Raw genomic sequence first — 27,349 nt, 5'->3', positions numbered from 1 at the left:
GTAAACTTTACAGTGCTTGCCTATTATTGTGTATTAAAAGCAATCTGTGTAATAATTTCCAAAAGATTATGCTGTGAAAGTACTTATGGTTTTGTTGTATATAGGAAGCAAAGCGTTTTCAGAATATTGACAAATCATGGATAAGAATAATGCAACGAGCTCATGAAAACCCAAATGTAATTAACTGCTGTGTCGGAGATGAGACTATGGAGCAACTTCTCCCTCATTTACATGAACAGTTGGAATTATGTCAGAAATCACTTACAGGGTATGAATTGTTTGATTTTTAATGCATTATTATTTTGTAAATAACTTATTTGAAATATTAATGGTATTTCAGCCTTACTTTCACTCTTATGTAGAAGAAATTGAAGAGCTGAAATACTCTAATAGAAATCTTGTTCAATTTTAAAGATACTTGGAGAAGAAAAGACTACTGTTTCCTAGATTCTTTTTTGTTTCTGATCCTGCCCTTCTTGAAATTCTTGGACAAGCAAGTGATTCTCATACAATTCAGGTACAACCTTAGTGATTTTTTTTTTTTTCTGCTTATAACAAAACAAATTAGAGTATGGAAAATCATTTAACAAATTAAAATGTAACCATTTTCTTCACATAAACTTTGCTTGAGAAAATTTTTTGTTTCTTGCTCTTTAGTCTTTAACAAAATATGAAATTGATATCTGTGATTTTAAAAAAATCTTCAGAATTCAGAACACTAGAATATGGTCCCCTCAAGTGATTTGCTGGTGGTTCCTTTCACAATTAAACTAACAGAGGGACCCTGTGAGAATTTCCTGCTTTGCATATTGCAAAAGTCGTCCAGGTAGTCTGGATTGTTACTGAGAGTTGACTGACATAAGATAGTTCATCTCACACAATAACTGATCTCTGTTCTGCTAGATCACCTCTGGAAACTGTAAAAAAAAAAAAAAAAAAAACCACCCCAGAAAATGGAGATAAAAACAACCATTTCTGTAATTGTTACCTACAGATGCCCTGAAATACATCTGCAGGTTCAGACGAACCTTTGCAGGGTAATGTTACTTGAGATTTTTTTCTGTGTGCTAATGTTAATATATTTACATTGAATGACTTCTGAATTATCCTTACAGCCACATCTGCCTTCCATATCTGACAATATACATGAAGTAGACTTTCACCCAAAGGATTATGATCGCATACTGGCAGTCATATCAAGAGAAGGAGAAAAGATTCCAGTAATTTTCTGATTATTATTTTTTTCCAGAAGTGTTGCTAATAGATAAATCGCTCTATTATTGAACATATAAGTATATATTAAATTGAATAATTGTTAATTACAAATGAACATTTCAAGGATTGGTGTAACAAAACTATAATATGTCTTCATTAAATAAATTTCTCGTATGTTTATTGAAATTAAATCTATAGTTGTCTTGAATAGAAATGTAGTAACTGTTTAGTAACTAACATTCTTGAACAGAAGTTTGGTAACTATGTTCTATTTTGTACCCTTTACTTTAATTTTTCAGTTGGACACTCCAGTGATTGCAAAAGGACCAGTAGAAATTTGGTTGCAGGATTTATTGTGTGTGCAACAGATTTCATTGCGTGGCATAATTAAGGCAGCATATTATCAAATTAGTGACCCAGGATATCAATTGCTGAATTTTCTTAATCACTTCCCAGCACAGGTGAGACTACAGGATGTGGATTTGTGTGTGCAGGCTGGGTTGGGGGGAGGGGGGGGGGGTGGGATGTAAAGAGCATACAGGGCTGTCTATATGAGGAAGTTCTCATAGAGTAAACAAGATATGGGATCTACTCAATAGAAGGCAATCCTTAATGACTGCAGTTTTGATACCCTAGATATGATATAATATTTTTCTTGTAATCTACTTTAAAATGACTTTTTTCTTCTCTTGGAAAATACAAAGTAGAGCTTATATTTTCTGTGATGGATATTGAATGCCTTTCAGATGCAAATAAAATTTCATGTGCAGATTGATTTCTCTCTCATAATTTAAGATTGCAAGAGCTATGATGATGATTATTTAGCTCATCATTTACAAGATTTACCTCATAGTTCATATATTTGTCACTGTGATAATGCGGTCCTAGTAGAAGCCTACCTTGAAGGATTCTAGTTTGCCTAGAGACTCCTCCTTCTTACTGCTAATTCATGAATTTCATTAGTAAGTAAAGAATTGTTTCCCATCCTGTACAAATTCTGACTCTGTAATTTGCTAATCAGTGAAGTGCTGGGTGTAATTTTTTTGATAGAAATTCTGCAAATATTAAAACTGGCCAATACGTTGCTAATTTTAAAAAAAATCAGTATACTTAAATATTTAATAGAATTATCTTAAAGCTGTATTTATGATGTAATTATGTATTATCTCAGCAGTATTTATTTTAAAAAGTCTACTACTTTTCTTTAAACAGATAAGGACTGTCTGTCTTGTTTGCATGTCAGACATTTTTGAAGTGGTTTTATTACTATCTGCAAAGATCTTCATTCCCATGTCTTGCTAATCCAAATGTTTTTACGTTCAAAGAATTATTTGTGTTAGAAGAGGTATGTGGCAGGGGGTGGGGAGGTGGGCAGAGGAAGAAAACAGTCTTTGGCCAAGAAATTTAAAGTACAGAGAAAGAAAAGCTGTGTTATAGGACAGAGAAGAAATTGGGTGAAATACTGACAAATATTTGAAATGTTTTCTTTCCTTCAAACTGACTTTTTCCTATCTCAGAAACTTCTCTTATAGGTAGCATGAAAAAGTCCCATCCAGAGATTCCCCGCCCTCCCCCCCACCCCCCCACCCCCCCCCGACTAATTGGTCATTCTAAAATAAATTTGTTTTAGACTTTACTGATGGTAGCCTAAGGATTCTAAAATGGTGAGATATTTCCTGCTACACAATCTCTGTAACCATGAACTCACTACAGGTATAGGGAGACAGAAAAGTAGGAAGAGTGGGTGAGTCAAATTTTTAGGTCTTGGTGCTTTGTGGATGTAGAAATGTGCAGAAAAAAAAATTATTGATACAGTACTCGTCTATCCTGTTTTGTTACAGGTATGCCTGATACTGTAAATCAAAATCAATCTGAGACTGTAATTTACACGCAACATCCTATAACTCTCTAGATTTATTTGGAAGCAAAATAACTTGTAGTTCAATGTGCTCTAGGCTGTACTTCAGTCATGACAGCGTGTTAGAAAGATAGCAATCCATCCCATGTTCATTAGAAATGCACAGCATTTTTTTTATGTTCTATAATTAGCTACGAATTGGCAGTGGAAAATTTTCAGAAGGACTTCTCCCCACAATTTAAGACCTGTTTATGTTTATGATACTGGAGTACACTAAGGGATTGTAAGTGGAACTGAGAATCATCCTTAATTTGTATGTATCTCAGTATGTGACAAATTTTCATAAAAGTTTTAAAATATTTTCTCAGGAGTTTCCAGTACCACAGCAGAGCCAATTAACTCAGGCACAGTATCCTGGTGAGCTAGCATCATGCTGGATGTAGCGATAATTTGGTATCTGCACCATAATCTATTGTTCCTATTACACCTAAGGCTTCTATGATAAGGCTAGTGTTCAACAAGTGATTGCTCTGGGTTTTTTTCACACATTAAATTTGTAGGTTGGATTACTGGGAATTCAAATACTGTGGACACGTGATTCAGAAGCAGCTCTACAGAATGCTAAAGAGGACAGAAAAATCATGCAAGTAACCAATGGGAGATTTCTGGAGATTCTGAATATGTTGATTAGCCAGACCACGCATGATCTTTCCAAATTTGACAGAGTGAAATTTGAAACGCTTATTACCATTCATGTGCATCAGAGTGATATTTTTGATGATTTGGTAAAGTACAGATTTTGATTTCTGACAACTAAATGCATTTTCTGTCATAATAATTTTTCTTATGTGGTAGCTACAGTTACACACGTGTATGCATGTGTTTGTAAGACATGTAAGAGATGTCCATAATCTCACTGTAGTAAAAATAGTACACTTTTGCTTAAACTGGAATAAAATCCATCAGTTCTGTCATCTAAATATTTGCTCCAAATTTTTACACTTTTCCTAGAATATTTCAATTTTCCACTTCTTCCTACAGAATTGTTTTGATAGACAAAAACCTTTTAGTATGTCCTTTCTTTGAAAAACTGTTGTATTACTCCTACTTGCATAACTAAGAAAGTTGAGTCTGCTGAGGGTGTTGTAGCTTTATCATCATAGATAATGTCCTGTGGCTTGTTACAGAATCTCAGTAGTTAGCACCAGGCTGCACTTTAGCTCCATCCATTCTAGAGCTACAGCAATGATAGCAACATCTCCCATATCTCCTAGTTTCTTCTTTGTCCCTCCTACTCCTTCAGAGAGCAGGGTACTGGGATTTTCTTTCTGGTTCCTAAGGAGAATACATAGAAGACAAACAAAAAACCCTACTAAAATCAACAGATAATGCCAATCCTATACTTGAACTTTTTAGACTGTACTAAATTGTTTACATTTTGTTTTTTGAGGAATGCCATCCCTCAACACTACATCTCTCCATATTTTTACTGCTGATGACACAAGCTTATTAGATTTTACACAATTTGCCTTCCATGCTTCAGTCAGATCCTTCTTCATCATGCCTTTGGTTCCAGTGTGTTTGGTAGATTTAAGTGTGTTGTTTGCTCATTTCATTTGGAGGGTGAGCTGCACTACTAAAGCAATTTAAGATTTATTTGATTAACACAGATATTGTGATGATCAGGTTAAGTGATCAGGACATTTTTTTAATATCAGTTTAGGATACATCTGAAAATATTATGTGATGCTTATGTATGTCAGTTTACTTGCATAGGAACTTTAAACTGAGTTAATCACTCATTATTCTCATACAAATAAGCATTTTATCACTGTTACCAAAGACAATAAACATGGATGCTCAGTTATAACAAATACATTTATTTACTTTCTTTTAAGGTAAAAATGCACATCAAATCACCAACTGATTTTGAATGGTTAAAGCAGTCTAGATTCTACTTTAAAGAAGATTTCAATCAAGTCTTGGTATCCATTACAGATGTTGATTTTGTTTACCAAAATGAATTTCTGGGTTGCACTGATCGTCTGGTTATAACACCTCTTACAGACAGGTTAGAAAAACAATTATACATAATGAATACTTTTAATATATATAGTGTTTATTTAACACGTATCGTCAAAGAGGTACGTTCTGAATTAAGTCCTGTGTGGGCTAGGTCATTCATGAAAATCTTCTCATACATTTGCTTAATCATACTCTTTTAGAAAAGGTAAAATAGTGTCTCACTAATTTGTACACTTAGTAATTCCTAGAAAAGTTTTATCACTGCCCAGTGTTACAAAAAAGATTTAGCAACAGAAATTAATCGCTTTAAGGTTATATAGTAATGTATAGTTTAGCAGTATTTCTATACTGAAGAAAATATTAGGTCAAACATTTAAAATTCTGTAATAAGGGATTCTATAAAGATTTTGCGGCTACCAATGTCTCTGAAAGTCTAAGACAACCAATCATTGTCTGTCATCTTATTAATACTGGGAAACAGTTTAAATTTGTCCATAAGAATCTAGATGTTGACGAAGTCCCAGCTGTATGCACTCACTTGCCATTATTCTGTAGCCAGGCAAGCAAATGACTATTGATTTTGTTTCAAATGTGGCTTAAAAATTAGAATTATTTTTCTTTTTTCCTCTGGAATTTCTTGGCTTCTTTTTTTTGTCAAAATTCTTCCTTCATTTATTCCTTTCTTAAGATGTCACTTTTGACCAAATGAGAAAATAGAAGGCCAAAAGATACTTCACTTGCAAAAAGATCCCTTCAACAACCAAAAATAACTTCCAACCTGTGATCATTCACTTTGCTACCTCTGTGGAGTATGTGTCTGTGCAGCTTTTTGAACACCTTTATTTCTCCAGAAGAGATACGATTGCTATTGTGACAATATGGAAAGTTCAGTACATTTCTGCAGTGAACTGTACTGCCCTCAACAATGAAGTAAAACCTTTATGTCACTTTTATGTTTCTTATTGGTTAGAAAGCATCAAGGTCCCTGCAGTGCAAATAATACAGTGATTCAAGCTAAACTGTAGGAACTAGTTAGTTGTTAAACTCTGTTCAATTATGGATTAAAACCAGAAATACTTTAGTTAGAAATGCATTCAGAGGATGTTGAGTTGATCTGACAGTGAAGATACCCCATCATTTGTATAGGAACTTAGTCATTTAGTTCTTTTAGTGTTACTCTTCCATACCTTATCATAAATGAAAATCGTAACTAAGACTCACATGTAAGTAAACCAGTAGTCTAAGCTCTCTAAGACTTAAAAAAAAAGAGGTGAAGCTTAGGGTTTTTTCCCTTAGAATTGTAAAAATTTTTTACCCATAATTGTGGAAGGGGCCATATATCCTTATTCTTTCACACTTGAGGATTTAGACAAAGGTAACCTAACCTAATGAAATGTATACAGACTAAGATCTGCAGAATATGGTAAGGTGGCAGAACTCGACAGCAGAATCTGCTCTTTATAGCTGCAAAAAGAGTTAATGACAATTAAATTCCTTTGTGGTTTGCATTAATTTTTTAGGTTGTCTAATATTCACAGTTTGTCACAAACTAGATTAACACCACATAAAATTTTTTGCTTTTATAAGTAATGTTTAAATGCTGTATTTTGCGACTTTTAGCACTCTGAACTTCCTGCACTCACGGAAATCAATGTAACTGCTTTGTGGAGAAGTAATGTTTCAACGTAAGAGCTGTAGAATCTATCACATAACTCATTGTTATCTTATATATATACACACATACATCTTTCTTATGATTTAATAAATTAATATGAATTAACATTTATAGGTGCTATATAACTTTAGCTCAGGCTTTGGGAATGAACATGGGAGGAGCTCCAGCAGGACCAGCTGGAACTGGTAAAACAGAAACGACAAAAGACATGGGAAAGGCTCTGGGAAAGTATGTAGTAGTCTTTAACTGCTCTGATCAAATGGACTTCAGAGGTTTGGCTAGAATTTTCAAAGGTAAGGCTTCTTCACGTAGGATAGAAGAGACCTCCATAGGTCATTTAGCAGGTGCAGTTAGAGCAGGTTGCTTAAGACCTTATTCATGTTGGGTTTTGAGTGTCTCCAGGGATGGACGTTCCACAACACCTCTAGGCCTCTGTTCAAGTGTTTGACCATCCTCATGGTAACATTTTTTATACTTCATTGACTTGGAATTTCCCACATTGAAACTTGTGCCCATTGGCTCTTCTTCTTCCACTGCACTTCTGAGAAGAGCCTGTCTCCAATTTCTTAGTGCCTCCTATTAGCAATTAGCTTTCTCTTCAGGCTCAGCAAACCGTGTTCTCTCACCCTCTCGCTCCGTGTCATGTCCTCTAGCCACTGACCGTCACGGCAGCTGTCTGCTGGACTCATGCAAGTATATCAATGTCGCTCCTCTATTGGTCCCAAACTGGACACAGTACTCCAGCTGCTATCTCACAAGTGCAGAGTAGAGGCAAACAATGATTTTCCTTAACCTGCTGGCTACACTCTTGCCCAATATGCAGCTGGCTTCCTTTGCTACAAGGGCATAATTCTGATTCATGCTCAATCAGTTGTTAAGCAGGATGCCAGGTCATTTTCTGCAAAACTGCTTTGCAGCCAGTCAGCACCAAGCCTATACTGCTGCATGGAGTTATTCTATTCCAGATAAAGAATGAACTTCATGAGGTTTCTGTCAGCTCATTTTTCAAAGTTACAGTATTGTATGTATGAGAAGCAAGGGGTGAAACTATTAATCATTCGTTTTGGTTTTGTTTTTTTCTTTTAGCAAGCAAATAATTGTGGCATAAAAGTGCTTAAAGCTGTGGGTTTATAAGCATATTGCCCTTTTGAAAGTCAAGCTATTCAAATTTAAAATAAATCTTTGAGCATGTTACAGAATCCCTTTAAAATTATTTAGCCTTAACTGCATAACAGTAATATATCCTGAAAGAACTGGATACATTTTTCACTTTTAAATAGCTGTCTTTCAGTATACATGAAAGAAAACTACTGCCCACTTGTACTTTAATATAATTTGGAAAAAAATGCTGTTATGAATTTTCTCATAAAATGTTGCTAAAGGAACAACAATTCTCTTAGTTGCTACTAATTATATTTTGCTTTTCCAAACTGAAATTAGGCAACTGTAAAATGAATCCTTTATGAAAATGTTATTGCTATTAATATAGTGCTTCTGGACATCTCTTTCCATTTAATTTTCTTTCTCTGTCTGCCTTTCTTTCATAGACAAGTTCACACAGAGCATTGTCCACACTTTGCATGTTGTTAACATCCTGTACTGTTTAGTGAAAAACTTGTAGTTTAGTGTGGACTTAAAATGCTAATGCTTATGCGTAGAGATATATGCTCTAAGAGTAATATTTTCTGTCTTGTGAAATTCAGAGTTTTATTTAAATCCCTAATTAGTGCAAAAATAATTTAAATTTTTAATTTTAATCTTTATGATTTATAAGAGGCAAGTAAAAAGTAATTTTAAAGTGTTGTGAAGGCTGGAAGACCCAAATGAAAATAAAAAACTTGGAATCTTTTTGTTGTAACATTTAGGTCTTTCGTAGCTCTAAGTCACTTACTTGTATTGTTAATCTAAAAAAATAAAGCTTTTTGCAAATTATTGAATTGCCACTTTACAATAAAAGGGTACATTCACAGAAAGATCTGGACAAAAGACCTGCCAAATGCACCAAGATAACAAAAGATTTTTTCTGATTTTGATTCACTTTTAAGCATTTTCTATAAATCGACTAATATTAATTCAGACTGATATGGAAACAGTCAGGTGGATTGGAGGAAGGTAGGCCTTGGCCACAGGGTAATTGATAAAACTAATCTTATTTAATTATTTGAAGGAAAAGTCATCTAGTTCAGATATCTCAAATATTCATGAAGAACAACAGATAAGACATTTTTCTGTCCCTGTTTTAGGTCTTGCACAGTCCGGATCTTGGGGATGTTTTGATGAATTCAACCGAATTGAGTTGCCTGTCTTATCAGTAGCAGCACAGCAAATCTATATTATTTTAACAGCAAGAAAAGAAAGAAAAAAGCAGTTCATTTTTTCTGATGGAGACTGTGTAGATTTAAATCCAGAGTTTGGAATTTTCCTAACAATGGTAAATGTAGTAATAATTCCAGAGAAGTGACAAATTATACTATATACAATTTAATTAAATGGCAAAGTGAAAATAACCAATTTTATTAAGTGATGCTGTTTTTATAGAATTAAACTAAACTACTGGAACACATAAATAATCTAATTATTCGTGAATTGCATGCCTTCAGTTTTACTTTAAGATTATTGAAAAGTTTTGTAATTATGTCCCTTTGTTACTGTATTGCAAATAATTATGGAGACTAAGAGCTTGGCCAAACTTCCAGAATTCTCTGTGCTCGCTGAGAGGACTGAAACACTAATATGCTTTACTACCTTAGCTTGAAATGCTTTAACAGTAATAGTGAGAAAGATACTGTAGGAAAAAAAAGAACACTCACTTAAAGCAGGAGATATAGGAAAGAGATTTTTTCAAGGAGATATGTCTTCACTACTGGATATTTTACATGGATATCTAAAAAAGAATTCTTCAAGCTGATTTACAGAAGACAAGTATGATGATTCTGGAATAAACCACCCTCCTTATACTGTGGTGACAACAGGTCTTTTCAAAACCTGTGCAAAAAATTGTCAGATCCTTTCTTTCATTTGTTGATACAGGATGTGTCTAAACTGGTAAATACAATGCTGGATATCCACTTTTGGCCTTCTGTGGCAAAGGGGCCCATTCTGCTCTGTGCGTCAATCCTGGAATCAGTGCGGGCATTATGACAGAACTGTGTTTCTTATATCATGAAGTTTTTGAGTGGTATTTGAGATACATTGTTTCCTTTCTTATAATGACTACTTGTGAAAAAGACTTGCAGTATATAGAGATCAAAGTTAGGTCCCATAACTGAATGGATAATCTGCGCAAAAAATACATGCAAGGCAGTACGTATAATTTTACACCAGTTACCAACCAATACCCAAGGGAGAAACGCAAACTCCTGGATATAGAATATTAACTGTCAGAGTATGCTGCCTTGTTGCCATAGGGTTCCCGAGGCTTCATAGCACAAATTCCTGTAATCTCATGGGCAGGGAGTTTTGTAGTGTATGTTTCCTAATGCCAAGGCAGATGGCAATCCAAGATGACTTTACAGGAAATTAAAATCTTCATCTGCATGTTTGAGTGCAGGATAATAACTTACGAGGTCATAAATATCTTTTGACTGCTTCTAATTTCTTAAATGTCACCTGTTTGATGTCAGAGTTATTCCTCATGTTTGCAGCAAGTTTCCAGAAATCTTCTATTAGTCAAACTTTCTTGGTCATTAAAATTTTCTTTCATATGATTTTGTTGTAAGGTTTTCATGTTTTAAATTTGTTGACTGTGTTATTTTTACTGTGTCATTAAAAATATTCTCTGCATATTCTTGAGCCATTATTAAAATCAGTTCTGTCACTAAGAGAGAATTATGATTTCTTATGTGATTCTTACTTCAGTGGATAGGATTCACTGACAAACTAATAAACATTCAGTGTGATTCTGCACTTTAAGGTTAGCCTTTTAGACACAAGAAATAGAGAAGGGCATCTGAATATTTCTTCACTGTAGACTGCTTGTTATCTTTTTTTAATTATTTTGTCTCTTCCTAGACACTGAATTTTTAATGTTACAAAACCTACCTCTTCTGTAAAATGGTAATGAAAACTTTACTTGCATTGGGAATACACTAGAAGAAATCAACCAACTAGATTGTATTTTATTACATTTTAATATTCTGATTGCTGGATTGTTATGATAAATTCAGTTATTACTCTGGCAATTATGCACAGGTTGTTATTATTATTTGTAGTTATGGTTGAAGGTTTTTTTCACATTTTAATCATTAGTAGACAAGAGTTCTAACTCTGAACAGATCTAGGTATTTATGCATAAATTTACTTTTATTGAACAATAAAAAGGATGTTATTTTGACTGTTGTAAATAATAATGCAGTATGTTTTCTTATCTAGAATCCTGGATATGCTGGACGTCAAGAACTACCAGAAAATCTCAAAATTCAGTTTAGAACTGTTGCAATGATGGTTCCAGATAGACAGGTACAATTATTGACGGAACTGAAAGAAAATATGTATTTTACTTTGCTTACCTGTCTTCAGAAAAACTAATGAAATTTCTAAAAAAAAAATTTATTTCAGATAATTATAAGAGTTAAGCTTGCAAGTTATGGATTTATTGATAATGTGATCTTGTCTCAGAAATTCTTTGTTCTTTATAAACTTTGTGAGGAGCAGCTCACTAAGCAGGTAGTGTTATGTATTCCCTTCCTCTTTGTCTTCATATTTACACAATACAACCCCTTAGGTTTTGGTTTGTGCAGATTGTTTCTGAAGCATCACTTTTATGCTTTTTACAAAATATTGAAGTCATTTAAATATAACTCAAACAAATATATCTATAAATTTTTTTAACAAATAACCATGTTAATTCATGTATATGTAGTCACATGCACACATTTGTTTAATTGCTGAAGAATGACGGTTTGTAGTTGCAAGTGCATGAGGTTCTCTGCCTAAACATGGCAGCCAGGTAAAAAGTAACCTGGTTATGTAATTTTCCTGTAAGAATTATCTAGGGCTAGAGAAAGTAGTTGGAAATTGGAAACCACAGGAGGAACATCTTGTTTGATTTAAGTTGCCCTTCTCCCCATAGCACTGCTTTGATCTGAGGTCTTGGCTTTAAGCTGCCTTGGTTGGAAAGACCCAGTCTGGAATGGAACTATTATTTTTTTAGAACCCTGCTAAAGAGATCTACAAAATAAGTGCTATATGACATTATAAATGGTGAAGTCAGTTAAATTTAAATTAAAAAAGAAAAGCCTTGTAACTTCCTCCCCCTTTCCTGAAAATAACCTTGTTATCCTTCATTTATTTTAATAGAATAATTCCTAAACAACAGCAGCAATTCCTATTTTAGCTACCTTTTCCAGGTATACTATATACAGAACTTGTTACTGATGCATAAGCCTTTATTCACACTTAGGTCCATTATGACTTTGGCCTGAGGAATATCCTTTCAGTACTGAGGACTCTCGGATCTCAAAAGAGGGCCAGGCCAAATGAAAGCGAATTAAGTATTGTTATGAGAGGGCTAAGAGATATGAATCTTTCTAAGCTGGTAAGAATCTACTTTAATATTTTAGCACCATATATAGGCAAGTCTACTAGATATTTCATGGGATTTTGTAGAAGATTAGAAAAAATCTCAAACATCCTTTTCTTGAAAAATTGAAACATGATAATCATGTTATCATTAAACAGCAATGAGAGTTTATTAGACTTGTAAACAGTGCTCAGGGTGCAAAGGTTCAAACAGGTTAATAGTGGCTTAGCTGTGGGTGTGACATTTTATGTACTGATTTGCATACAGACTGACTGCTGTACCGTAAGTAAACTGAATAATTTGAGTATCCACTAAATTAGACTTCTAAAGATTTCTTTTCAGATAGGATGTTCTTTCCAATATATGCAGCAAGTGTTTTACAAATCAATTTTACAAATAGATTCCAGTGGGAAATTTGTTTCAATTTTGAATTTATTTCTCACATGGCATATGGATGACATTTTCAAAAAGCTATTTTTATAGTGAGCTGTCCTGTTGGCTGGCTGTGTTTACGAACATAAGCATGTGCATTTAGAAAATGTATTCTTACAGTTTATTATTTTAAAATAGAGATTAATTTTGGTTTGAGAACATTTTTGGATAACCATGCTTTAAGCACTTAATAACTTTTTTTGTTTCAGACAGATGAAGATGAGCCTTTGTTTCTCAGTCTTATCAATGATCTCTTTCCGGGGTTACAGTTGGACAGTAGTACCTATCCTGAGCTTCAGGCTGCAGTAGCTAATCAGGTTGAAGAGGCAGGATTGATTAACTATCCACCATGGAATCTTAAGCTTGTTCAGGTAAAGCTTTTTTTTCCAAAAGATTTTTGACAAACAGGAGTCAGAACACCATTTGAGTAGTTAAACCACTGTCTCTCTCAAGGGCCTGTGCTTTTAATATGGGAAAAACTGAAGGTTGTGTGTACGCCACACTAAGGAAGACCATTCCAAGGGACTTGTGTTTTTATTTCTTCAAATTATCCAGAAGAAGAAAAAAAAAAAAAACCTTAAAGCATGCTATTAACCCAGCCTTTCCCAGATATGGTAGCGCATCTAAGTTATCTGAATGAAGCAGCAAGGCACCTGCATGGTCTCTAACACGAGTTTCTTAGACTAGAGTAGAGACAGTAGGTCATAAGAATGATTGGGAGGCATTTTGAAGGCCAAAGCAGTAAATAAAGAGTGAGAAGAAACGTAGCCAGGGCAAAACTCCTTCTAAGTAGGAGGAGAGAGCTAAAAGACCTTTATAAGGGCAAAGAAAAATCTAAGTATGTATTTCTGACTTAAACATGTTTCTGTAATGAAGAGGAGTCTTCATGATGAGTTTGAACAGACATTGTAGTAAACAAAGGTTTTTCTCACGTAAGTTTTGAGAACCTGTACACTGGTTGGGTAGTCATCCAGCTTATCTGTATTGAGTTGAACGAGTTAAAGAATAAGGATGTATAGAGCATATATGTCTTAGCATATGCTATGACAAGCTTATGGAAACCTATTACAAGGTTAAGCATGACAAGTGAACATGCATGTAGGTACTATAAAATGAAAGAACCAAACCCAGTGTCAATAGCAGGAATGACACTGTCATACAAAGGGAATTGTTTCTCTCAAGGGCATGCGTGATTGAGAGGCTTTCTACACTACAAAATATGTGAACAAACCCAGCTACTGTCAATTTGTATCTGTAGTGTTCAAAGCTAGCATCCTTCTGAAGTGCATTAGCCCACCTGAATACTGTGGAAAGACCCCACCAAAGCAGAATATGTATCCCTCTGTTACCTGCATGCAAGAGTTTTAGTAAAAATGAGTAAGAAAATACATAGAATCTGAATGAGAGACTGTGTAGTAAAAAGTTGTTGCAAACAATGTTGTTGTACATAAACCATGTTGTTTTATGTTATTCATGTCAAAACAACATTGTAAAAATGTACGCTTGGTTCCTGGCGCTTGAGGAATAGAGAAATAGACCCTGTGCTCTGGCAGCTTGCCAGGAGTGTAGTATGTTTTGTTTAACTTGTGTTGAAAGTTCTTTAGACCTGGAGTGTGTTCTGATTGAAAAGCCAAAGACAGAAAATTGTTAAGGTGTTGCAAGAAATTATTTTGAGTTCAGAATATTTGTAAGACATTATGTTTAGTAAAGTAATGATTTAATGATTAAACCGTAATTTTGAATTATGGTAATTTGTGTTTAGTGTGGGATAATCTTTATGACGTGTTGTTGATTAATGACTATGTAGTTATTTAATATGAAGGAAAAAAGGTGCTTAAATGACTTTTTGGACCTGTAATCCAACATAGCATTTAAATGGCTGACAGTTGTATTTCTGACATGCAATCATGTTTGAAACTAACTTTGAATTTATTATTAAAGACAGTTAATTCATGTCCTGGTTATCTTTATGCCAACAGACTTCCCTATACACATCTTTCTTTAAAGAGCAAACTTAACAAATATAGCAGACTAACAACTCAAGAAAATAATAATTAGACAATCACCAAACAATTATAAATTGACAAGCTAGAAAAGTAACTAGAGCATTATTACTCTTTTGTCTTTTTGTTCTACTCTTTTTTGAGAACACACTTCAATTATTGATGATAATGATGCTTTTAAACATTATGACTTTGTTGGTTTCCTGTGTTCTCTGGTTCTTTGGGTTTTTTCTGCATGCAGGCAACAAGATGTGAACACTTTTTCTTTTAATATCATATTTTAAACAGTGATCAGCTTTACTTTATTGGCTGTATGACTCATTGAAATTGAGCTTGTAGCCTTAATTAGTGAAGTTGATTTTTTTTTTTAATTCCATTAATTGATGAAATTGAATTTTGCTTAGTTAAATTTTTCAGCTAGAGAAGAATTATGCTGTCTTCTAATTTTCATATCTTACTTATCCCTACTTTTTGGATATTTGTTAAACACTGTTAATGGTTAAGACTAATAACCTTTACCATTTCTAATGGCTGAAAACTGTATTGCTCTAGAAGCATTTATTTGTAATTTTGCTGATTGCCAAGATGAGAGTATAGCTACAACAACTAATACTTAAGAACATTTTACCCTATCAAAATATGTTTGCATCTTCTTGAAATACAACCTCAGAATAGTATAGACTTTGAAGTGCAAGGCTTGCTCATTGGCTGTACAGTCTTAAATTAGAAACTACATTATTGGCTCTTACAAACCAACCTTTGTGCTTATTACCAGATTTCTGAAAATTTCCCAACTTGTCTAGCTTAAACAAAACTGCTCTGTGATTTGTTGAATGAAAGCAAAAGATACAATTCATTACAGTATTCTACAAAGTTCAACATTCTCTCTTATGTTACTTCACAGCAACTCAAATATCATGTTTCTGTCATCAAACCAGAGGTATATTTATGGCTCTGCTCAGACTCCCCTAATTTACAGAAGGTTTTACTCCATGTTCTGCAGGCTGGATCTATATTGTCCTTCACACAGCTTCACACTGATGTCCAGCAGAATTTTTGCATGGGACAAAACACTTTTTTGACCATCGTGCTTGAAGTCATGTTCACTGTTTTATTCAGGGCTCAGTATTTCTGGTTGCCAAACTGGTCATAGGAAGATTGCTTGTGCCTTAACAAATTCCATCTTCCACTGGGAGTAAGAAGCGTGAAATTGTCAAATTCATGGTGGACTTCATCTTAGGTTAGATTTTTGGTGCCTGTAGATCTTCCTTCTGGACTGATACAAGCCTTTATTCAGCTTGCAGAGGAAGCAGCTATGTATGCTTCTCCTTTCAAGGCTCTATCATCCAGGAGGACTACCATTTTTTTTGTTTCTTTCAGTTACTCCAAAAGGAGATACTTGTGTAGGCAGACCCTGCCACTTTCATAGCAACCCTAAAGCTAATATTAAAAGAAAAACAGAAAATTCAATAAAGAACTGTCCTGAACCTAAACCCATCCACAATCCTGTAGGAAGTGAGGTCCCTATATTTATTTCATATACTCAGGTATTTTAGCACTGTAGAGGTTAGCCATTCTTCTGTTGCATTAATGTTTTGCTACTATTCATTTTTCCTTTTGAATAATACAGAAAATCCGTTTTAAAACCTGATAAAATTATTTTCAGTTGCTTTGAAAATTTAGGCAAGATTTAGTTCTGTAAACTGTTTTATAGTAAACTTGCTTGGTGCTTAGAAGATTAGGTTGTGAAGGTACATACTGTTCCACAAAATACTAAACATCAGCAAACACATGCTGATTTCAATTCTGAGTATGTAATTTGTATGTTTGATACATCTATAATAATTGATTATCAAATGTATTAAATGCAAGCAAGAATCTTCCAAAAGCATATATTTCTTAAAATATTTGGATTTTTTTTTTAATAGTTGTATGAAACTTCTCTAGTACGTCATGGGTTGATGATGCTTGGACCTAGTGGATCTGGAAAAACAATGGTCATAACCATATTAATGAAAGCACTGACAGAATGTGGCCAACGTTATAGAGAAATGCGTATGAACCCCAAAGCTATTACTGCTTCTCAAATGTTTGGAAAACTAGATGCTGCAACTAATGATTGGACAGATGGAATATTTTCTACACTGTGGAGGAAAACACTGAAAGCTAAAAAGGGTGTGTAAATACTTTGTGTGTGGTATCATAAAAATACCTATTGAATGTTATGTTGAAAAAGGCATCTTGAAATTGCAAATGTGGTGAAGTTCCCTCTTGAGAGAAACTATAGAAAACATAGATAAGGTTAGAGTTCACTTCTTAAGAAAGGGCAACAGTTTAAAAAATTTATTATTTCACTAGTATATCTACATTAAAAAATTGTTCGTTTCCTTGCCACTTCAGTTCCAAAGTGCAGATGTTATTTGGAAGCTGATAAATTATAATTTATATTTACCTGTACTAATTTCACTAGCTTTAAAATAATGTGGTTTTCTGTGGTTTTTCATATGTTGATTACATGTATTTATATTTCAGTGTTTTAGGATTGAAATACTGAAATTCCTTTTCACAGTGATTCATTTGTATCTGACAAAATAAAAATATTTATATTAAAGAAAGGGATTTCTTCTAAGGAACCTTCCTGGAAAGAGGTTCTTTTTAAAAGAAAGTTGAATTTTCTATATTGGAAATGTCTATATTTTCTCTATTGGAAATTTTCTATATTTAAAAAAAAGCCAGAATTTTAAAATTTGATTGCCAAAATTTAGGCATTTTAATCTGTATTTGCGTTTCAAAAGAAAAGAAAAACAATTAGATTTTCAGAATTGATGACTGATGTTAGTTTTCAATAACCTAAATGGGACCTGTGAATATTCAATGCCTTTTATTTAGTTGCCCAAAGAACCCTTATTTTGGTAACAAAATGCTAAATTCCCCATCCCCCCTGTGCTGCTCGGGGGTGGGGGGGGGAGGAAGAATTAGGTTAGGTTGGGAAGGAAGAAGTTGAGTCTGGAGAAAGAAAAGGGGGTGGGGGAAAGGTGTTTTAGTTTTTTGTCTTTGTTTCTCATCATCCAAGTCTATGTTAATTTGCAATAAATTAGTTTTCCCCAAGTCGAGCCTGTTTTACCTGTGACAGTAGTTGGCAAGCATTTTCACCTTATTTTCTCCCTCTGTCCTGTTGAGGAGGGGGAGTGAGAGAGTAGCCTGGTGTCTATCTGGCAGCCTGCCAAGGTAACATCACTACAGATGTTCAACATTATAAAGATATACTTGTGCCCTCATTTGCTACTCATTGTTATATAATTAGTTCCTTAACTAAGTATGCAATTTGTACAGTAATGGGCATCCATGGAGATGGCAGAAATTACAATAAATAAAATATAATTTTATACATTATTTAAGTTCTAGACCATCTTTTGTAAACTTATTTTCTTGCTTTTTCAGCATGGTGATATAAACTATATCTCTTTTGATTATTTTTCTAGGTGAAAATGTGTTTCTGATTTTAGATGGTCCTGTAGATGCGATCTGGATTGAGAATCTAAATTCAGTTTTGGATGATAACAAGACCCTCACTCTAGCAAATGGCGATCGAATTCCTATGTCTCCTACATGTAAACTGTTATTTGAGGTCCACAACATTGAGAACGCCTCTCCAGCAACAGTTTCTCGAATGGGTATGGTCTACATCAGTTCTTCTGCCCTCAGCTGGAGACCAATATTGCAAGTAAGATTATCTTTGCTAGCTACTCCCAACTTCCCTTGTTACACATTTTATACAGAAAAATATTGTCGTTGTTTTTCAGGCATGGCTGAAAAAACGTTCTTCTCAAGAAGCTGAAGTTTTACAAAGTTTGTATGATAGAATATTTGAACCAGCATATACATATATGAAACTAAACCTTAATCCAAAAATGGAGCTTCTGGAATGTAACTACATTATGCAGGTAAAACAGATACTGTGTAAGTCTGTGTGAATTGACTGACTATAGTAAGCATGCAGTAATAGCAAAAAGAGCATTGGTAACAATAAAATTTAATTTGAAAAGATTGTTTCGTAACAAAGAAAACCTCAAATTCAATACTTGTTTTTTAGGCAATACAAGAGGAACTGTTAGAGATGTGCAGAAGAAAACTTAACTTCTCTTTATCACTTCATGTGTAGGTTAGTCTTCTGTTGACTGGAATTTGCAGGCTTCAGTGAGTTTTCAGAAGCTTATAAGCCAGTGGTTTCATTCCAGTTCTTTTAATACCAAACCAGTTGTGGCAAAGGTCAATCTAACCCTACTGGTAGTGGCAGCAGAAAGAGTGAAGAGTAATTCTAATTATCTTTTTATCTTGAGATGTAATAGCTATTATTCTGTCAGTCAGCTCTTCCAAGGTCAATGTAGTAATTTTTGCCTGTCCCTTCCTATCAATTGGAATTCTACATTGAGTGGAGTCCAAACTTTATCAGTGATTTATTAATAATAAAACTACGTGTTTGGCAGATTTTGCAAGACTGTCAGTCCTATACTGCATGTGTCCAGCTAATTTGTTTGAGTCTGTTGTCATCTGCAGATTCTAAGTCTCCAGACTTTCCATTTGTCCATGTAATCTCAGTTTTATATGGACACTCTCATAACAAATTCAGTAGTGCCTTTGAATAAGAGGGTAGACAAGGTAATATTTTGGATAACACTTCAATTTTATATTAAACTAGTCAATTTGCACCCAGTATCTCTTTACTGTTCATTAGGGATTTAGCTTCAGATTTTCAACAGTTTGAAGTATTTTGCTGCAATTTAATAGCCACAGTAAATGCTGCAAAGATTAATTGTGCAGTATCAAATGGAATTAGGATATCTATAGAACTGAAGTCCACAGGCAGAAACTATGTAGATCGTCAATTTATGATGATAAAAAAGGTGGACGTGCTATGCACGAGATTTTAGAGAGAGGTAATATTTTTTTCTTCTACGTTTGTTATCTGCAAAACCTCTGACTGAATTGATGTTGTCTTCATGGAAGACTTTTCCTGGGACTAGAAGTTTCTATGTTATTTTTGATTAGGGCTTGATAAGGAAGGGTGAGCAAGTCAATGTGCTACTCATACTGCTTGGTCAGGGAAGTATTTCCCTCATTTAACCTGTATTCAATGTTTCTTCCTGTGAATGAAAATCTCTAGTAAGTTTCTGTCATAGATGTGACAGAGTAAATAACCCTTAGTGGATCTCCATGCTGGGGTTTATCTAAGAACCAGTGAGACCAGAGCTTTTACCCTACTTGATAATTTCACAGATTCACTTCCTCACTTGCTTCCCCCCTCCAGTGTTACATTCACTTAGTCTTGATTTCTCTTCCCAGCAAGGATTTCATTCTTGGTGTGGGAAGGTAGGGCAAAAAGTCATGTTGGTTTCTGTGCTGTGCAGCTGCTTGCAGCTACCAGGATTGGGCATTACTTGACAAGGTTTCTTGGCATCATCCAGCATTTGTCTACGTTCATCTCTCTGATCTCCAGGTTCTTCCCCCATTTCCAGGATCTTTTCTCCAACTAGGATCTTCACCTCATTCTTTCTGGGCCCCTTTTTTCCCAAGACCACTTCTTTTGTGGACCATTCTTTTCCAAGACCACTTCTTTTGGGGACCCTTCTTTTCCAAGACCACTTCTTTTGGGGACCCTTCTTTTCCAAGACCACTGCTCCTCTCCAGAACCTTAAGATATCAGTTTTGCCATAAATGGTCTATGTGCAGAAGCACTGTACCTTATCAGCCTCCTTATTGGTGGTTCTGTCTTACGTCTATTAATTGTGGGACTCAGAACGTGCCACTTCTGTTTAGTTCAGATGTTTTCAGAATTTACAACCATCTCAAAACATTTGCATCTAGCAGATAGCAGACTTGTACTTGAGTTCTAAAGTTCAGTTTTGGATGTTCGCCCACGCATGCACATGTACCTAATTATCTGCCATTTGTTAACATTTGCAATTTAAGCTAATTTTTCATCTACAACAGCTTCATAATGGTTTTATATAAAAAGTGATCTCACCTTTGTTTTCTCCTTTGTCAATTCGGTGACTTTCTAACTGTATATATTCTAGTATTGTTCCTGGATGATTTTTTTTCTGCTGTTTTTACTTACATATTTTTCTTTTGGCTGTTTACCATGCTCTGGCCTACCTCATTAGGTGAACAAATGTAATTTATTTTAGGAGATTCAATACAGTTGTTTATGGTTATCCTGCCTTACAAGCCTATTGGAAAAGTCAATGAACTTGTAGCTAAAGGAGATCTGATTGATATGGTCTGCAAAGGAACAAAGGTGTTCGACAAAGTTCTTTACCAGGGATTTACATGGAAGCTAAGCAGTCATAGCAGAAGACAGGAGGTTCATTTCTAGATAAATAACTGATGAGAAGATAGGAAATGTGTGATTGGAATATCAGTTCTTACGAAGGACAGAGGTTACCGCTGATCCTGAGGTACCTTTGCTGGGACCAGTGATGTTCAAAATGCTCATAAACAATTTGGAAAAGTTTTAAGTGAAGACGTTTACTGATGATACTAAATTATTCAGAGTTGTAAGGACAAAACAGCTAACCATGAAGAACTGTAGACAGACTTTATGAGACTGAATAGATAGGTAATAAAATGGCAAATGAAATGCAGTGAAGATAAGCATGAAGGTGTTCACACAGGGAAAAACCAAACTGTTCAATGCCATGAATAGCAGACCTATGGAACATCTTGCCAAAGGGTGTTATAGGTGATAAAAGTTTATGTAGGTTCAAGACCAGTCTTGATACTTTCAGGGTGGAAAAATCCATAGAGGATTACTTGTCACAGATGGAGTGAGAGAGAGTGCACGTCACTCGTAAGAGAGAAGCAACAGTATATGTTATTCATATAAAACAGTGAATTAACAAAGTTTGACAAAGGAGGTAAATGTGACAGTGGTTTAACAAGATTCAAGGGAAAAGTACACTTGGATTATTTACTACACAGAGGACAGGGTCAGACAACTGTCAGGGAGACCCTCCTCTTCAGTCATGAGATTCAGTAAGGACCCCCTTGTGTTCTAATCTCCTTCTCAGAGAGGAGTCTAGATGCAGCTAGATGCAGACTTAGCCCCAGACTTGGTCAACGGTTTATGTCTAAAGGATTATATATGCACAATCAATCCATTACACCACTTAGCTAAGGTTTCAATGTTTCAGCGTGCTATTAGTCACTTACCGAGAATCTGTTGCGCCAAGGAATCTCTCAACCTCAAGGAGTAACCTTGAGAGGTGTCTCTACTCAAGGGGAGATCCTGGTGTGCAGCCCACTGCCATGTAGGAGAGCTCAAAGCGCTCTTGGGCTACTCGCTATTTATGGGGGTAAGATGATTGACTCATAGTTGTATTTACATACTGACAACAGATTTTAGTTTCTTTCAAGTTTGGCTTGAGTTGAACATTAGCCAGCACTGGGGTTAGGTGGCTGTTGTGTTGTTATCTGTCTCCCTCTTATCTACTCTGAGCCAGATGCAGCCATCATGACCAGACGCATCGATTATGACCACCACTGGTGGTTATCGCTTGAGCAGGGTTACGGGAGGTAAAGGTCAGGTTGTAGGGGGAGAGGGGGGAGCACACCATCACATTACTAAACCCATAAAAAGTGAATTTGATTCATAAAGCCCCAAGCTGAAGACAGTACTAGCAGGAAGTACCACCACAAGCCAAGAGAGTTTTTTCTTTGTTTTTACTCTTCTCTAAGTGTCTACTTTCGTTCACTATCACAGATGAGATGCTGGGCAAGCTGAAGTTTTCATCTGATTTGTTGCAACCATTTGTGTCTGGTTTTAAGTCTTAAGTTTTAATGTTTTCTGTTTTATTTCTCCAAAAACTTGTTACAGAATATTGTTAAGACCCACAGCATCATGGGTAATTTTGAACTCGAGCTTGTATTTGAGGGAACAAAAAGATTTTGTTCAGATAAACTGGGACACAGCCTGTCCTGGAAATAATTAGATAAATTGATTGTCTTCCAAAGAAGAGGAGTGCTATTATTTTAACATTATGAAGTGTAATTAATACTGATTAATCATTTTTTAAACTGAATTTTACAGTAATCAAAAGTATTGTAACTATTTAGGTCCTTTAGGCTGCATTAAAACTATATAGTACTGCATTACTTACCACTTCAAGTATGAGATCCAAGACAGCAGAAAGAATACTAATTCCAAGAGCTGATTGAAAATCTGCTTCACTGTTAAAAAGACATATTTTGAAACAATGTGCTTGACACTGCCTTGTCTAGAAAGGGAATACGAGTGATATTTTCTAAGACAGTCAAAAGTCTGGCTTCATGAGTGACATCACAGAATTGTATATAGGAAGTTACTAGATATCTGGAATCTAGTTGCTTAGAAACAGAGTGAAGCAATCATAAAATGGGATATTTTAATCTATTTTTTTAACACAAAATAGAAGTTAATGTGATAGATGCATTCATTGACCATAATTAAGATAAATACATTAGACAAATGCTGAAAATTCTGTCATGCTTAAAGATGGAAAGAAATGGCTAGGCCCCACCTACTTCTGGAGTTCTGAATATCCCAATAGATATTATAAAATCCCTTAAAAAGCTGTTCTGTTACCATAGCTCTGAAATGACATTTATTATACAGGTATAATTTAAAAGGATACTTGATCAAATTATTTAAGTAATTTTGAAAATTTTATCCACATATCTTTAATCTATTTTCTTGGGTTTGTAATTCTGAATTTTATGTTATTCTTTGGTAACCTGTATTTGTTTTCAAATTACAATTTAAAGTTTGAATACATATAAATAACGCATATGCATATATGTATAAAAATAGAAAGTGATTATGTAGTATTTTCTTAATGCAAAATATTTTAAAATATTTTCAGTCTATTAATCTTCTGGAGGGTTTGATTCCATCGAAGGAGGAAGGTGGTTTATCAACTATATTTCATCTGCATAAATTGTTCTGCTTTGCAATAATGTGGAGTTTAGGTGCCCTTCTGGAGTTGGACAGTAGAGATAAACTTGAAGCCTTCATTAGAGCTCATGATAACAAATTAGACTTACCAGAAATCTCCCCTGGCACCAGTCAAACGATGTATGAGTTTTATGTTACTGATTATGGTAAGAAAAAGCACTAACATTCTTTTTTATACTGGCATTTTAAAACTGAGGATAGCTTCTTTGAAATTTAAAATTACTCCTTTAGTCCTTATTATAAAGTCATATAAGCAGAGATTTTTGATGACAGTATAGTAGTAACGCAGATTCTGTATGCAGCGCCTCTGTGGAAGTGAGAAATCGGAAACAAGGGATAGAGTGCTCATTGGTAGCATTTTCTTATTTCTTTTGGTTTTAATTTCATTCTTACAGATTTCTTTTCTATTAACTTAACCAGCCTATGATTTTTAGATAATTTATGCTTAGGCTGGTTTAGTCTAAATTAATATTAATTTTGTATTTAATTTTCTCACAGCTAGGATTTTTTGTTTAAAAATATAATCTGATTTTAATTCCACTCAATAATAATTATTTATCCATGTCTGATAATCTGTAATAAATATTATTACAGTTTATAAAACTGTAAGAATAGTGTGATATTTTTAATATTGTGAATATTGCTATTTTGAATAGCGTGATATTTTCCACAAGGAATTTGTAGTTTAAATGACACACACACAACCCATTTCACAAAGAACTTACTGTTCTTTCAGAGTATATTCTCACATTAATACATCTATTTCTCTTGTATGCAAATTCAGAATTTTTTTTGCCAGCAATGTTGATTTGGTGTACATATACGCAATCTGTATTCTCACATTCTATAATTCCTCACCAGCAGTGTGAGAATGAGTTTCTAGGTTTTTTTTGGTTTTCTAGGTTTCTTTTGTTTTTTTTTATTTAGATAGCTATATAAAAATTTAGGAAATATGTGTATATTTATTAGGATTGTAGACTAATTAAAGGTCATGACTAAGTATTTCCTTTGTTAGATGCGTTTTAGCTAGGTTTGAGAAAATTTAGCCCTTTTTATACTTTGTAGTACTTCACCCATAACATCTAGGAATTTTTTTTTTATTTTATTTTTTGTACTAGCAAAATGTTGAACACGATCAAAATATTGTGAGATATTTTCCTCTTTTTTTGTTATTTCAGGTGACTGGGAGCACTGGAGTAAAAGAGTACAGGAATATGTTTATCCAACAGATAATGTCCCAGACTATGTGTCTATTCTGGTTCCAAATGTTGACAATGTCAGAACTCAGTTTTTGATAAACACAATTGCAAAACAACAGAAAGTAAGTACAGGATTATTTATTTAAGTATATGCCTACTATATTAAATAAATGGAAGTAAGTAACTGGGAGCTGCAATCATTCTTTATATTCTCTGTCTCTAGTAATTGCTTGTCAGGTGCATCATTATTTACATATTGCTCTATTTTTATTTTCTTAACTTGAATCCTCTGTACTTAATCCTGTGCATGGGCAAAATGTTTAAAATAACCTTTTTAAAAAATAATTTTTTGTCATAAATGTTTAACTCCAACAACCTATCATTTTTCTTGGAGAAAGACATAAACCCTTGTTCTTAGTCTTTACACCTATTTGTTTTTCTGATTTGTGCTTTCTTGAATAGGGAAACAAGGAAAATAAATTTCACAAGGCAGTTCACTAAAAACCTGAAATTCCTAGCGTTTACTCTATTTTTTTTTCTCTCATTAGGAAAGGTGTATTTAATAGCAGTAGCCACAACTATAGAAAAGAAGAGAACACTCCTCATACAGCTTTAACCAATAAGGACCAATCTGGTATCATAGCTTTTGACTCAGGCCACACTGAACAATAGTTATTAAAACATATATAGGCCTATTTTCAAACAGAAGAAGATCTGAAAAATACGTATTTCGCTTTAGCACAATGCTCTTAATAACCCTAGCAACTTCCTATGGAAATCTGTGTCAGCTTGTGAAATGTAAGTCAATGTACTCCCTTCTTAGTAGCTGGAGCCAATATTAGAAATACTACAAGTGCATGAGCCAGTGCTGGAACCTGTTTTTTCTATAAAATTCTGGGATTTGGACAGAAAACCTGTTGATTGGGTTTAATGAAACTGTTCCAGAGGCCATAATATGCCTGTGCCTTTGATGTATCTGACACAAATTATGAAAACGTGCAAAATCTTTATATTTGGAAACAAATAATTAATCTTTGTACATTAATGTCTTAGGAGATATTGATTATATTTCCAGGTACATTCTTTTGGCCTTAATTGCAATAGAAATAACAAACACTGAAATCTTCCAAAAGGAGTGTCTGAAACCTGGCATTTTCCATAATTCAGTGTGTCTGTGGTGTACAGTTTATATCTTCCTCTCTTCAGTTGAAAAGTTTCAGCATTCAGTGTGCAATGGGACTTGTCTATGTTTTCCTGTTGAGCAGAATGTTCCCCTCCATGGAAGCAGTCAGCTGGTTTGTTTTTGAGTATTTTTTATTTGGTAAGGTTTGATTTAATCACATATTGAGCTGTGATAGAGAAGTACTGGGTTTTGGTTGTGGTTTGTTCCCCCACCCCCCCCACCCCCCCCTTTCCTCTCCCCTGAATCAGATCACAGCAGTATAAACTTTCTTTCCAGCTACTGCTGAATTACATGTACTAGATGAAACCAAAGTGCTGTTTTACAGGTCTGACTTCACTTGTTGGTTCTGTGAGTTCATTACTGTAGTCTGTGTTGTCATGGTCAATTGATCACTTGGATGTTCAAAAACAGGGTGAAGAATGAGACCATGTGGTATCATTGTGGCTATCAGTTGGAGAGTATTAATTTAAAGTAGGAGCAAGTCAGTCAGGAGTATTTGAGCATTTCAACTCTCCTATAGAAATCTTCTGCATTATCAACTTGAATACTCACAATCATAAATACAGACATACTCCCTTTTGCAAACTGATTAAATTCCTTTCATGGAGTGAATATAATAATGAAGATAATACCATCTGTCAAAAACATAAATAGGATGAAAATCTGAGCTAGGAAAATACATGGAGGATTCTTACATGTCTGTAAAAAAAGCAGGGCTCTTAGCTAGTTCACTTTCATGAGATGAAATGGGAGACTTCTATAAAAGTTTTAAGAGAAAGGAAAAAAGTATTAATCCTTCAGTGCAGAAACTTTCTGATTTAGATTCAGATTTTACCAAGTGAAGAAGGAAACCAGGAAAGACTTTCTTCTTTCTTGACACATTTATTGCTTTTTTCTTTTTTTTCCAGGGAGATGACACTTAGTATAGAGATTAACCAGAAAATAAGTTATATAATATTATATATTTTAATATACAATATTAAGAGAAAGCAGAAATAAAATTCTTCCTATCAAAATATCACCTTGAAACAAGAATTTTTTGCACCTTTAATTTGAATAAGCCATCAGGAGTAAAAATGCTTTGAAAATTAGAAATATAGTGAGGCATACTTTAAGATAATGAGTTATAAGAGCAAAAGTGCCATATTAAAAGCATCAAATGCTGCTGTTGTAAATATTGCGGTGATAAGGAGAGAATAATTATATCATCATCAAAAGGGAGTTTGTTTCCAATAATAAAATAATC

The 27,349-nt window shown here is 34.3% G+C and overlaps 1 protein-coding gene across 1 annotated transcript in view; it reads left to right on the top strand.

The window, feature by feature from the left end:
* The window catches only part of DNAH8 (dynein axonemal heavy chain 8), a 145,176-nt gene that overhangs the window by 54,691 nt on the left and 63,136 nt on the right, over nt 1-27,349 (top strand). Inside the window, exons 38-54 of the mRNA XM_059835831.1 lie at nt 105-268; nt 415-517; nt 1,116-1,220; nt 1,515-1,676; nt 3,634-3,858; nt 4,972-5,144; nt 6,888-7,066; nt 9,017-9,204; nt 11,145-11,231; nt 11,331-11,438; nt 12,175-12,309; nt 12,936-13,097; nt 16,658-16,904; nt 18,212-18,453; nt 18,533-18,673; nt 23,630-23,867; nt 24,900-25,042. Coding sequence (XP_059691814.1) covers nt 105-268; nt 415-517; nt 1,116-1,220; nt 1,515-1,676; nt 3,634-3,858; nt 4,972-5,144; nt 6,888-7,066; nt 9,017-9,204; nt 11,145-11,231; nt 11,331-11,438; nt 12,175-12,309; nt 12,936-13,097; nt 16,658-16,904; nt 18,212-18,453; nt 18,533-18,673; nt 23,630-23,867; nt 24,900-25,042 — 2,802 coding nt within the window. The remainder of the gene's footprint in view (nt 1-104; nt 269-414; nt 518-1,115; nt 1,221-1,514; nt 1,677-3,633; nt 3,859-4,971; nt 5,145-6,887; nt 7,067-9,016; nt 9,205-11,144; nt 11,232-11,330; nt 11,439-12,174; nt 12,310-12,935; nt 13,098-16,657; nt 16,905-18,211; nt 18,454-18,532; nt 18,674-23,629; nt 23,868-24,899; nt 25,043-27,349) is intronic.

This window comes from Gavia stellata, chromosome 2 (assembly GCF_030936135.1).
Source record: "Gavia stellata isolate bGavSte3 chromosome 2, bGavSte3.hap2, whole genome shotgun sequence".
NCBI classification, from domain to species: domain Eukaryota; kingdom Metazoa; phylum Chordata; class Aves; order Gaviiformes; family Gaviidae; genus Gavia; species Gavia stellata.
The sequence above is the reverse complement of the archived record's forward strand: the minus strand, read 5'-3'. Positions and strand labels throughout refer to the sequence as shown.